Source organism: Suricata suricatta, chromosome 1 (assembly GCF_006229205.1).
Source record: "Suricata suricatta isolate VVHF042 chromosome 1, meerkat_22Aug2017_6uvM2_HiC, whole genome shotgun sequence".
NCBI classification, from domain to species: Eukaryota; Metazoa; Chordata; class Mammalia; order Carnivora; family Herpestidae; genus Suricata; species Suricata suricatta.
Genome location: NC_043700.1, coordinates 124,715,846 through 124,730,311, shown reverse-complemented (window position 1 = coordinate 124,730,311; position 14,466 = coordinate 124,715,846). Strand labels below are relative to the sequence as shown.

General features: G+C 38.4%; 1 protein-coding gene across 13 annotated transcripts in view; it reads left to right on the top strand.

Annotated features, from left to right (window-relative positions):
* The window catches only part of HERC3 (HECT and RLD domain containing E3 ubiquitin protein ligase 3), a 109,808-nt gene that overhangs the window by 77,956 nt on the left and 17,386 nt on the right, over positions 1–14,466 (top strand). For 11 of the 13 annotated variants that reach the window (XM_029943212.1, XM_029943184.1, XM_029943199.1 and 8 more), the window contains 7 exons: positions 1,726–1,749; positions 1,842–1,931; positions 3,121–3,291; positions 4,934–5,077; positions 6,647–6,813; positions 9,129–9,195; positions 9,932–10,014. In XM_029943212.1, the coding sequence (XP_029799072.1) occupies positions 1,726–1,749; positions 1,842–1,931; positions 3,121–3,291; positions 4,934–5,077; positions 6,647–6,813; positions 9,129–9,195; positions 9,932–10,014 (746 nt within the window). The other 2 variants (XR_003910376.1, XM_029943217.1) reach the window with 2 other exon arrangements.

Sequence of the window (14,466 nt, the reverse complement as noted above, 5' to 3'; positions counted from 1 at the left end):
CCTTCAGAGCCCCTCTTAATAACATGAATTGAGAGATCCATGTTGGATATCTGGGCTAAACAGCAACACAAGATGCTGAGTGCTTCTGTACCTAACAACAGTGTTCCTACAATACGTGGATGTCACATCTTCTAAATTTCAGGCGGTTTTAACCAAATTTAATTATTTTTGTATTGCCCCGAAGGCTCTTCTTAAAATAATCTATATTTTGAACTGATACTTATTTTTTATACATGAATTTTTTAAATGTGATAAGGCTAAACTTGGCTTGGCCAAAGTGTGTATCTGAATTATGAGGACATTTCTTACTTGAACCATGAAGACTGAAATGGAATACATTTGGTTTTTGTTTCTGTTTTTTTCTGCATAGTAAAACCTCAGTTGGGAACAAAAAAAAATTGTTATTAAATGATTTCATTGAAATACACACAAACACAAAAGGAGGTAGTCATATACTTCTTATTCAGTAGCCTTTGAACAATTATAGAACCAAACCAAATCTTACAAATTAAATACAAATCTCTAAAATCAATGAAACGCAGTTGAGCCTCATGATTAAATGGGGCAGCAAAAACGCCTTACTGAGACCGAACCCCAGTTGCCCTGTGGAGAGGAGCTGCTTACTGTCGGGCCCGGCTGCTTGCGTCCCCAGGCCTGTCACCCCAGGATGACTCCGCTCTGTTCTCTCTTCAGCTGCGGTTAAACCTTCCTTCATGCAGCGGGCCAGGACTGTTCCGGCCTTTTCCGGAGCACAAATGCATCACTTACAAAGGAAGACCGCCTTTCTTCTTTTTTATTACCCTGGGACAATTAAGTATATTTAACATGACACCAATGCAGTCATTAAAATAAATGAAAATTATTATAAGGAAGTTGTTCAGAATGCATTTTCATTAATTTTGTTTAAGGATATAATTTTAAAGAACCTACAGAATTTTAAAAATTAATGGAGGATTCTCAGATCGCTGAGAATAAGATTGCAGTTTTCTGTTTGAGAAATACTGCTACGATCAACAGAATATATATTGTTGATGTTTTTGTTTCTATTGAATCAATAAATAATGTTTGTTACATAACCTAACAACCTTCAGAAGAAAATTTCTTTTTTTTTTCCCCTTGGTAAATGAAATGGTGACAGACCTTGTAGATGGGTCTTGTTTGTGTTTTTTAAAAATGTATTATTATTCCCCTCCTCAAAATTTTATTTAGATTTACTGGTCCAAATGTTGAGGTAGGGACAGCTTTCTAAGTATTTGTTTTCTCCTAAGAGTAACATGGCTGTGTGTGTGTGTGTGTGTGTGTGTGTGTGTGTGTGTGTGTAAGAAGGAAATGTAACATGCTGACAAAATGGAATCTGCAGCATCCACTTTACCCAACAAAATTAATCTCTGAAATCAAGATTTTTAAGTTCCTGTTTTAGAATTAAATTTTTTTATAAAAGTTAATTCTTTTAATGCAGTGAATTATGGAGTCAGGGAATGGTCTTTAAAGATCCTTTAAAAATTTTTCTAATTGCTTTTATATTTTTTTCTCAGTTTATACCCATCAAAACATCTGGTATGTTCTATCAAAAATCTAGTCAGCCATTCAAATGGCATTAGTTCTCTCCCTGGCCAAATACTCAGATAGGTTATATGTTTTATTGTTTGTATTTTATACTTGCAGGGAGTAGAAGATTCAGGGTTTGTAATCTAAGTAACAGACTTTTTATTTTTCTTTATACAGAAGGCTCGACCATCTATAATACAGGTAAATGATCCTTTTTTCACTTACTTATATATTTTTCCAGCACTGTTCTCTGTGGAACACTGTGATATTGCCAATAATATGTTTTATTCTAGGATGCTGTAACACTTTGTTCCTACCCTTTCATCTTTGATGCCCAAGCCAAGACCAAAATGTTACAGACTGATGCTGAACTACAGATGCAGGTATCATATTTTAAAAATTATTTCCTCTTCTTACTGTGTCTTGTTCATCCCAAGTATTCAATTATAACTTTCACTAACAGGAGAGGGTATATTTAGATGAAGGGCCATTACAACTTTTTACAACTATTATAAAATTTTCATCAATTTTATGTTGGATATAACACACATACATGAATGCATGCTTATCTGGATCAGCATTCTCATAAAGGGCCACATAGGATATTTTTTAGTCTTTGTAGGCCATACAGTCTGTCTCAACAATCAGCTGTCTGTGTGGTCGCACAGACAGCAGTGATGGTCAGTAAGTAAACGAATGAGCATGGCATTATTCCTCTAAAATATTCTGTACACTGACATTTCAATTTTTATAATTCTCACATGTGAAATATTCTTTCCTTCTTTTTCCCATTCATTTAAAAAAGAAAAAAAACCAACATTGTTATTTTAAGAGCTGTACAAAAACAAGCAGCAAGCTGGATTTGGTCTGCAGGCCATTGTTTACTGACCTGGTAGAGACAGTGATAATTAAATGAAGCTTGGTAGTTCTTTATTGAATGAAAACTTAAGTTATAGAGATTTAATGTGTTTTAGATACACATTTTTATTATAGAATATAATTGATTTTTGAGAAGCCTACAAAGACATTTGTGAATTAACAATTCGAATCTGCCAGTTCCTACTGTTAATCCATTCATCTCTCTCTCTCTCTCTCTCTCCATCTCTCTGTCTCTTGCTTTCTATGTGTATCGGTACATAAGTATCTGTTTTCACAGTGACCTATCCGTGTTATTGTCAATGTAAAGGTTTTCCAGAGAAAGTGTACAGTTGTCAAAGAATAAAAACTATTTAAAAACTGGTTCTTAGGTTTCTTTTCCTGCTATTTTGTGAGTTTCTTTGTATCCTGTTTCTTGTATGCTGATGATTATTTCAGTCTTAATTAGCTGGTCTCAGTCATTTTTGTGGAACTGGTTATGGGTCATATGCGTCAGCTGTCTCATTTAATTTCTTTTCGTTCAGATTAGAAAGATTTGTATGTTTTGTAAACATGAGTAACTTGGAAAATCAGAATAAAACGGAGGTGCAGTCAGCCTGCTCCTCACCAGCCCAGGTCCAAAGGCACAGCAGGCTGCGGTCCCCACTTACAGGGACACTCTGAGTAATTGTGTTCTTCTTGGATGTGATGTTCCAGGTGGCAGTCAACGGAGCCAACCTGCAGAATGTCTTCATGCTTCTCACCTTGGAGCCTCTGCTGGCCAGAAGCCCCTTCCTGGTCCTTCACGTTCGCAGGAACAATCTTGTCGGAGACGCCCTAAGAGAGCTGAGCATTCATTCTGATATTGATTTGAAAAAACCTCTCAAAGTGAGCCCTTCAATTCTGTTGCTTTAAATTGACTTCCAAGGTTTTCTTTAAACAGAGGTGATGAAACAGCAGAGGTCTTGGTAAAATTATGGAGTATAGCCATTCATAATGTCTTTCATTCACTTTAGAAGCATTTAATCACTTCCTTTTGTCAAACAGAATATCTCAACATCAGATAAGGGTGCCAGTGGATAACTTGAGAGATTATAGGCCTTTCTTTGCTTGTTCTCTTCGGAGAACCTGCTCCAACTCTACCAGAAAGCAAGCAAACTAGCAAAACTAAAGCTTCAACTAGGGAAAACTGTCAAGTCAGCATCTAGGAAGCTTTGGGTGTCAAAGATTGAAGAGAAAGAAGGAAAAAAGTAGAATAGAAAGGTAGTGAAATTGTCTGGGAAGCTGTTGACTTATGATGAAGAGCACTCTTAGTACTCTGAAATAATTGAATTAACGGTTTTTCTTTCCTCATAGACTATACATGTTTGTTACTACTTATTATTTTCCCAGGGCTGAACACAATGCATGGTACACAGTAGGTATTTGGTTAGTATTTAATGAATTATTTGAAGTTGTTTCAAGTCATTTATCTTTCCCTTCAGGTGATTTCCACATCTCTCTTGCCATTTCTGTTTCCAATTCCCAAAAGGCAGTAAGTAGGCAAAAAACTGATGGTCTTCATACTATTGTCTCCCTTTCAGAACATGCCATCAGTAACATCAGTCTCTTCAGTCTGCCTGGGAGTTCTTTCTGGAACTTCTTAGATTTTTGATATTGCAAAGGGGGGGAGGTCTCTTTGCCCCCTGTTTTCAATTAGTAATTCAGATGAGACATTTGTTGCTTTGTAACACATCTAAGTTAAATCTGCTGGCATCCATACAATCAGGGCCCTACTGTCACCACCTTTTCTTTTGTCCTGCTCTTGGCAACCTTGAATTCAGCCACAAGGATACACTTTCTCAAATGCTATTTTTAGCTCTGTTTCTGAGCCCTTGCCTCCACAGTGGAGATGATAATCGTAATCCCTATGCATTGGACTGTTTGAAGTATTAGGTTAATAGAGTTTAAGTGCTGGCATATAGCAAACTCTCAGTGAATGCCATTTGTTGGTTTGCCACAGTTGTTACTGTGATGATCGTTGTGGGTCTAGTATGCCCCATATAGATCAGTTCATAGCCCCTCACAGAACCCAGGTCTGTGCTTCCTCCCTTCCATATGCATCAGTTACTGCAAGAGCCCCTCTGAGATTTTTTTTTACAGAAAGTGTTCCTTTACCCAAATTAATCGTTGCTTTTCTCTGTGTGCCAGAATATTTACCTTTCAATATATTTGACTCTTTGAAAATGTGTTCTCAATTGATTATTTTATATTTGACTCACTGTTCCAAATAGATGGTAAACTTTCCATGGACATATGGTAAACTTCTGACTTCCTTTGTATCCCTTGGAGTACCTAGGGAAAATTTTGTGTGTCTGTAAGTACCTTGTTAATAATCAGCAGATGCACCTTGCAGTGTTCATTGTATCAATGGATTGTCTGTTATATATCCCTTCCTTTGTCCTGACTTTGGAAGGAGTTTGCCTTTTTAAAAAAAGATAAAACATCAAAGAGTTCCCTGAAGCCTTAATTCTACATTCATTATCTTAAGGTAATCTTTGATGGTGAAGAAGCAGTGGATGCTGGTGGTGTCACAAAGGAGTTCTTTCTTTTACTGTTAAAAGAACTTTTGAATCCTATCTACGGGATGTTTACCTACTACCAGGATTCAAATCTCTTGTGGTTTTCAGATACGGTAAGTTAGTGATATTGCAGTTAAACAGATGGATTGAATTAAACTTTTCTTTTTGTGGTCAGATCGATCCCCTGACTACTGTCTTTGCCAAGGGGAGCATAACAAAGATAATTTAGACAAACCAAATAACGTATCGAGTCTTCATGTTTCACTTCTTGCCAAGGTCTCATGTTTTGTCACCCATCAGCCTCATTTCCCTTTCTAGTAGGTAAGATCCAGGTTTTGTTATTCTTCGAAGGATAAAAAGGACACAGTATGATAAAGAAAAAATGGATTTTATGGCATGTGGAAAGTGGTAGTCAAATATGTCTTAATTTAATAATAATGGTGGTGGTGTTTTTACTGCATAGAAATTCATTGTGAGATAGTTTTTGGTTTGGAGCTGGGCAGATGTTCATCTGCCTCCTTAAACCAGCTTTTGTGACATTACTGTTTGTGAATTAATTAGAATAAAGTGATTTTCTCCCCCCTCCCAAAATAATAATGGTGGTGTGCATGTGTGTGACTACTTCTACAAATACATGCATCGACTGTATTTTTGAAAATTCAGTAGAAGAGCTAAGCTTTAAATGGCATTCACTTTTAACCAGGCTATAATTTAACTCTTTTTTTCCTTCCTTTTTTTTTTTTTTTAATTTATTTTGAGAGAGACAGAGAGAACGAGTGGAGGGAGGGGCAGAGAGAGAGGGGGAGAGGAGAATCCCAAGTAGGTTCCATGCTGTCAGTGCAGAGCCTCATGTGGGTCTCAAACCTATGAACTGTTAGTTCATGACCTGAGTCGAAACCAAGAGTTGGATGCTAACTGTGTGAGCTACCCAGGCGTCCCTAGTTCTTTTTCCTATTGGAGTTTTCTCCTTAGATCTGCACTGTTTTAAAAAGGCAGCTATTAACCACATGTTGCTATTTAAATTTAAATTTTATTAAATTAATATTAAATAATACTTACTGGGGTGCCTGGGTGGCTCAGTCAATTAAGTGTCCAACTTTGGCTCAGGTCATGATTTCACAGTCTGAGTTTGAGCCCCGTGTTGGGCTCTGTGCTGACAGCTCTGAGCCTGGAGCCTGCTTCAAATTGTGTGTCTCCCTCTCTATCTGCTCCTCCTCTGCTTGTTCTCTGTCTCTTTTTGTCTCAAAAATAAATAAACATTTATCATGTGCAATGATGGAAACATCCTAATTTTTAATTAAATTAAATAAGATTTGTTTCCAAAGTTGTGCTGGCCACATTTCAAGGGCTCAGTAGGTGTAGCTCGTGGCTACTCTGTGGCATAGCGCGGAATAGGATGTTTCCATCATTGCACAAAGTCCTGTTGCATAGCATTGCTCCAGAAGATTATATGCTCTTGCCTATGTTGCTAGATGGAGCTATAAATGCTTGACTTTGTTTACATTGCTTTTTTTGGTGGGTTAATTGAACTTTTTTCAGGGTGTTTCTCTGCTTCAGAAGGTAACTAAATATTAATGTCCTTTATTATTTTATACTGAAAATATTCTGAGGTAATGGCAGAGCATTTGGAGGGCTGCAAGCACTGCCTTTCTTTTTAACACATTTGTATGTGTCCTGAAAAGTGTTTTGTAGAGCACAACTGGTTTCACTTGATCGGCATAACCTGTGGACTGGCTATCTACAACTCCACAGTGGTTGATCTCCACTTCCCGTTGGCGCTCTACAAGAAGTTACTGAATGTAAAGCCTGGCTTGGAAGACCTAAAGGAGCTGTCACCCACTGAAGGAAGGTACGGAGCTAGAAGATAGCAGACTGGTGTGGGGAATTGCTCTGGCTGCCTGTGGCGCACGATCAGAGGTTGACAGTGCCCCAGGGACAAGCGTGAGCTTATCAGGACGTAGGGCTAGACTCCTAAGATGCGGATGCACTGCTGCTGGCTTGAAGCTTTGCCAGTGGTGCCCCGAGGGCAGAGGAAAAAAAGGAAAAGGGAGGTCATAGTTGCCCAGGGGTACCAAGTAATCTCAACCTTCCTTATCTTGAACAAAATAAAGACTTGGAGACTGTCATGGTCCAGAAATACAGAGAGAGAAAGTATTGAAAAGGGAGCATTAAAAAATTTTTAATTGAGGTACAATTCAGATACGGTACAGTCCACCTACTTAAAGTATACATTTCAGTGACTTGGAGTGTATTCAGAGTTACACAGCTATCACTGCTGCTGTAGACTATTTTCATTACCTGAAGGAGAAACTTGGTGCTCCTTAATTATCATCCCCAGTCTCCTCATCCCCAAGCCCTAGACAACAACTAATCTAACTTTCTGTCTATACAGAAAATTTCCTATAAATGGAATCATACAATATCCTTAATCATACAATGGTCCTTTATGTCTGGCTTCTTTTAAACTGTGAAAACGCAGTATTCAAGGTTCATCCATGTTATAACATGTGCCAGTATTTACTTTCTTTTTGTTGTCAGGTAATATTCCATTACGTGGAGATATATCACATTTTGTTTATCTGTTCATTAGTTGGTAGTTGATGGAAATTTGTGTTGTTTCCACTTTTCGGCTATCGTGAGTGATGCTGCTGTGGACATTCTTGTACAAGTTTTTGTGTGGGTGCAAATTTTCATTTCCCTTGGGTGTATACCTAGGAGTCAGATTGCTGGGGCCATATGGAAGCTCTGTGTTTAGTCTTTTGAGGAACTGCCGGACTGTTTTCCAGAGTAGGGGAGCCATATTTATATATACACATTTTGTTTGTTTATTTTTGAGAGAGAGAGAGAGAGCATGAGCAGGGCAAGGCAGAGAGAGAGGGAGACACAGAAACTGAAGCAGGCTCCAGGCTCTAAGCTGTCAGCAGAGAGCCCGATATGGGGCTTGAACACATAGACTGTGAGATCATGACCTGAGCTGGAGTTGGACCCACCTGAGCCACCCAGGAGCCCCTTTGAGCCCCTTTTTGTTGTTCTCTTTTTGGCTCTTGAAACCCCTTTTATTCTGAGTGTTCCTGCCTTGAGTTTAGGTAGCATAAGAGCAAATATATTTTTAAAAAACCCACGTCTTTGGATTTCTGTAAACAGTATAATTCTTTTGGCTTCAGTAGGAAGGTACATCCCCCTATATAGAGGAAGAGTACCGATTTTAAGATGGAGAAAGAGCAAGGGTTATTTCTAAGGTACTCTCTGGAAATGAGACAGCCACACTACCTATGTCGGACACTAATACTCAGAAACCATAAATTTTGAGAGGGATGGGGGCACAGAGAGAAGAAAAATTTAGAAGGATTTTCAAAAAATAGGAGACCCTGGCAGGGTTAATTTTACGTAGGATAACTGAAGGAAAAAGCTAGAAAGTGGTTAAAATGTGGGCTATTTACTTTGCCAGCCTGGCTAAGAAGGATAGATTTCAAGTAATCATTTTGACTGGTTAACTGGTAGTGAATTTAAATTCCATACTAGCAGTTTTCTTCCTGGGCCACTCTTGATGAAATTGTCAGAGTTGGAGCTCACTAAAGAAGAAAGTGTGAATGAGGTCTGGTAACAAGAATGTATTCTCTTGAAAGTTACGATATGAACATTTTTGGCATAAACATTCTTGTTTTAAGACTACATGTTTGTGTTCTTTAGTATGACAGAGACTACAGTGTCTTTACCATACAGAGCCCCTTGAATTAATAAGTAAGCCATTATGATTCCTACATGGGTGAGGTGACTGTGTGGCTTTCTTACGATGGAAGGATTTTTCTAATACACGTAGATGAAGACATTCTGTAGGGCCACTGCAGTATCCTGTTCTCATATATTAACTTCGGGTTAAACGAACATAAGTATGTCAGGTCTAAATCCATCAGAGTTTCTTCACAAATCCAGTAAGACTTGTCAGTGGGAAAAGAGAACAATTAATGAATCTCTTACAGGTCTACTGCCATATTTTTTTTTCCAGGTATAAGTAACACAATTTTCTGTTAGTCTGGATTTATGTTCCTTCTAGAATCTTCTTTCAGTTTTTCCTTGCAAACAATCTGGATGTATGACTGATGTAGAAACACTGTTGCAGTATCTAACTTGCCTCTTTTCCTTTCTCCATTATTCTATGATTAGGAGTCTTCAAGAACTTTTAGATTATCCTGGGGAGGATATTGAGGAGACTTTCTGCCTCAATTTCACGGTAAGGATTTCCACAGTTTACTTCTGATAGTGGGATTCTCTTTCGTTGTGTTCATAAGTCATAATTAACATTTAGTTTCTCCCCAAGCCAAAGAATAAATTCAGGGTCTTCTCTGAACTAATTGTATTTTATTTATAGTGTCTTGAGTATTAAAGGAGTTAAGTAAATATGCTGAAATTTATTCATATGAATAAATAAATGAATGATTCATATGTGTACTTAAAATTACTGAAACATTAGTCCTCTTTACTCTTAAAAAATTTTTTTAATGTTTTTTTAAATTTATTTTTGAGAGAGAGAGAGAGGGAGACACAGAATCTGAAGACAGGCTCCAGACTCTGAGCTAGCTGTCAGCACAGAGCCTGACACGAGGCTCGAACCCATGAACCACGAGATCATGACCTGAGCCAAAGCCCAATGCTCAACCCACTGAGCCACCCAGGCACCCAGTCCTCTTTACTCTTGATACATAGATTTCTTTTCAAGTTGATACCATTTTCTCTTTGATAACATTTATTGGCAACTGCATGGTTTTGTTTTTTTTAAAACACAGAATATCTTTTAATGTGCCAATGTTTTCTGAATCAGGTTCTTTCTCTTTTCCCAGGAATTTTCTGTGTAGTAAGTAGTGATTAAGCTACATCCTGTTCCTAAAGCTTCTCTTGGTCATTCGGATTCTAGAAGATAAGTGGTGAACAGAATCAAAACATTTCTTTTTTTCCTCCTGAAATAATAGATTTGTCGAGAAAGCTATGGAGTGATTGAACAGAAGAAGCTGATCCCTGGGGGAGACAAAGTGACTGTGCGCAAGGAAAACAGGTTAGTCCTGACCTCTGACCGTTGGCAGCTGTTGCTACTTTATTTCTCTGCACTTTTACTTTTAAGACCAAGATTGAAGTTAATTCTTAATCCCTTCTGCAGAGGAAGCAAGGGTGACAGAGCAAGAATTTGCAGATTGTAATTAATTTTTAGTATTAGAGGAAGCACCAGACCTAGATTCAGGAGATAACTGTTGTAGATAAAAACAAAAACAAAAACAGAAACCAGACAGACCTCTTCTTACATCCTTTCATATTTTTAAAGAGAGCTAGAAGACCGTGTGGTCTCATGTAACATTGAGTAACCTTCTCTATCATGTCAGCCTTCCAGACTAGGAAGCCTCAGCTTTGGGGAAAGTAACTACCCAACAATAATGGTTTCAGATGATGAAATTACCTTGACTCCAGGAACCTAATATAGAGGCTAGTCTTATGTCAAGTAGGGGTTTCAACCAAAACTTGGTAAGAATCTTTTGGAGCTATAGGGCACCTGGGTGGCTCAGTCAGTTAAACGTCCAGCTTCAGCTCAGGTCATGATCTCACAGTTCATGGGTTTGAGCCCCGCGTCGGGCTCTGTGCTGACAGCTAGCTCAGAGCCTGGAGCCTGCTTCGGATTCTGTGTCTTCCTCTCTCTCTGACCCTCCCCTGCTCACGCTGTCTCTCTCCCTCTCTCTCTTAAAAATAAATAAAACATTAAAAAAAAAAAAGAATCTTGGAGCTAAAAGTACTGTCCTTTTGTTATCTCATAACATTGGTATTTTGTTAACAGCCTATGATCTACTTTAAAATAAATAAAGTATATAAACAAGTGCTTATAGGGGAGCTTGGGTGTCTCGGTTGGTTAAGGTCTGACTCTTGATTTTGGCTTAGGTCATGATCTCACAGTTCTTGAAGCTCTGTGCTGACAGTGCAGAGCCTGCTTGGAATTCTGTCTCCCTTTCTGCTTCTTCCCTGCTTTCTCTCTCTCTCTCAAAAATAAATAAACTTAAGAAAAACAGGCTTATATATTCCATATAATCTGATAATGTTTTTAGAATTGGGAAATTTATGGCAGATCATAGAGTGGGGTTTTTGGCCCAGGAGATTTCTCTTAGTTTTGATGATTGTTTTATAACCTGTATATGTATGTATCTGCCTTTAGTTTTTCAAAGGACATCGAGTTTTTGTATCAGGTTTCAAACAAGATAATGTGTGTAACATTTTTTAGAAGCTAACAGTGGGCTAGGCAAGAGGCCAAGGAAGGGAGCAAACCCTGCGTGTTGACGCACTGGGCTGGGCAGTGGTCTAATGTAAGAGTAGATGATTTGTGATGTGGTCTGCAGTCGAGGCAGTGGTTGGGGCTTCCAGCTCTTTCATATCTTTATAAAAGTATTTCTCTTAAAGTACTTTCTGTCTCTGCTTTTTTTTTTCTCTTTCTGGGTCTGAGTTTTTCTCTCTTCATGTCTCTGCTTCTCTCTCTGTCACTATCTGTCCTTATTCAGACATTTCTTTTGAATCAACAGTTGGATTGAACAGTTGAGGGACAAACTGCAGGAATACTGAAATATAACAAGTATGCTTAGGGTGTAAGCTGTTCTCACCACATGGCAGCCGTATTTCAGACATGAAGTAAAAAGTCTCAATTGGGGGGTTGAATCTGCAGGAGTTCAGAGAAATCAACTTGGACAGATGTGCCTGTGCCCCAGGAGGACAGATAACAGCATAGAGCTAGGTCAGGAAGCCTGCTAAGATTGAATAACGGATAGAGGCGGAGAACACAGTAAAAAGTGAAAGGTGCTGCCTAAAGTGATGGCTGAATCTTGATTGTTATTTCAGGGAGAGAGCAGTGAGTGGGTGGCGTGTGGGGGGCATTGCTGGGGGACTTCATTTGGAGGACTCACACTAGCTTAGCCTTGAGGATTAGATTGTAGAAATCTTTGGAAGTTAGGTTTAGACTTCATTCAGCAAGTAGTAAGAGACCACTGTTGGTTTGTGAGCAGAGGAGTTGTGTGATAGAAATAGGTTCCTGGCACACTTTCTTTTTTTCTCCTTGTTTTCCTTCTCCACTGTTTATGTCTGTTGCTGACACGTGCACACTCACAGACAATGCTTAAGCCCAAGAGTGGTGCTCAGATTCAGTGTGGAAGAGTGTACTTTTGTTTACAAGGGATGTGGCTTCCTTTCCTCTTACTTTGTAGTTGTTTGCCTCTAATTGACTTCAGAACTGCTCCTACAACACACTTCAAGGATGTTCTGATGACATACAGTTTCCTTAAAAGAACAATAATACATAAATTTAAGAGAGTAAAAAGAAGGAAACCCACATCATTTTTTAACTTGTATTATGAAGCTCCGTTATTCTATTACCATGACATTCTAAAAAGGAGCTTCAAAAATGCTGAAGTCTTTGTACAATGAAGAGTGCTGTGGTTTTAAATATTGCCAGGCTGAGGGTGGTGGGTTCCACTTTGATTGCCAGTATATCATGTTTGAGTTTTAAAATGTGGAACAGCCCCTGTCTCTAGTGAAGTTTAGGTTTTGGCTTTTCTGGGTCACTAGCACTCGTTGTGCACACAGTGAACTCATCCATGCTGTTTTAGGCACTGTTGTACATGACTTTGTACTTGTGACGGGAAGCTAACCTTGCTTCTGTCACACAGTTACCTACTGGAGAGGCTTCTGAGAACTTTGTGATTATTGCCACTTTGCTTAGTATTACTGTCATGGTTAGGGACAACTAGAAAGACATGAGTGAATTTCTATTCTTTTTATTTTATGCTGCGAAAGCAGAAATCTTATCAGTAAAGCATTTTGAGATCCTGGTAAGAAATGTTGCATACAACTGTGTAAGATTAATCATTGCAGTTGTTTTTTCCTTTTGTTATTATATGTCATAATCTCATCCGGGGGCTCAGGGTCCTTTTTGGTTATTTCTTAGATGGGTCTAAGAAAAGTAGATGAAAGAATTATAAGAATAATACCTGCTGGATTTTAACTTGGGCAGCTGAGTACACAGATACTGCTGGCATCGAAGCTTTTTTTGTTAACAGTTGGTTGTCATCAGTGCTGCCCTCGAGGAAAATGTCAGAAAGGTACCGATTCTTTATCCATAATTTATTGTATTCCATTTGGTCTTACAATTGCATCCTGTCCTTGGACAAGAGCTTCAGATGAACAGTTGAGTTATAAGCGTCCAAGTAAAGGAACATCCGTGGGTGATTGCTGGTGGCTGCATCATAGCCAGATCTTGCCCCAGCTGGTAATCACATCTGGATAAGTATTTTTCATACTCTAATATGGTGTTATTACCATTCATGAAAAATCAGTGTATCATTCTACATTCTCCCAAATTGACTTCAATTTAATGTAGTGAAATTAAGTGCAGTTGATGTCTTCCCCCATTTCTGTCATATTGAAAAAGGGATAGAGAAAGTAGTAAAAAGACCACACAGTGAGGCATGCCAAGGTTATTAAAGTAAGTGCTGCAGAGAGCACCCTGATTCCATAGAGAGAACCTGAGAATAAAACTCCTACGTGACAAACACTTCTAGCTCCTTAACACCTGCTGAAGTTAGGACTGTGAAAGACCTGCGTTGATTGCTTGAGATAGTCTCTAAGATGTGTAATCTTTTAGATCTGCCTTGTATTTGCATTCGGGCGGTTACAGGAATAGCAGATAATTAAAATGCCAGTAACATTTCTTGAGTGCTTATTATTTGTCAAGCACTATACCTAAGTACTTCACACGTAATCCTCATTTTACAGATGCAGAAACTGAGGCAGAGAGAGGCACGAGTTACTTGTTCAAGGTTACACAGCTAGAAATCTAGGATTCAAAGCCAGAGGCAGGATTCAAAGCCAGGCACTTTGAGTTAGAGCCTGTGCTCCATAAATGTTAGCACATTGCCCCATAGAGGCCACAACCAGAACTGGAGTTTCTGTCCACCACCCCTTCTCCAACCCAGTATGAAAAACGACTTAGAAGAATTTGCTGTTTGCCTTTCAAGCACACTATGCAGTTTTTAAAAAACAAAGTTGGCATAGTTAAAAATGTTCTATATATATGTAAAATTATATGTCTGAATTTTTAAAATTAGCTTGAGACAATGCTTGTATTTACTGTGTCATTACAAAGCCTTCATGAACACCTTTAATAATCGCTACACAGTGTACCTTGTGAATGTGTGTGTTCTGTTCTCTCACTTTGGGGTATTGGGCTTCTGTGTTCTTTTTTATTTCTCTCCCTTCCTCCTTCATTTTTAATAAGACTTCTCAAGCGTCTTTTGTGTATAAAGCTTTGTTTGCCTTTAAAATTACTTTTTAATGGAGATCCCAAGATAAAATTGAATTCGTGTATATCATTTTGAATCAGTTGAGAAATGTTTTTGCTAAATTGATTTTGCTAATGAATTATATACAACGTACACATTATCATCAGTGTATAAGAGTACTCATTTTACCTAATCTTAGAAAC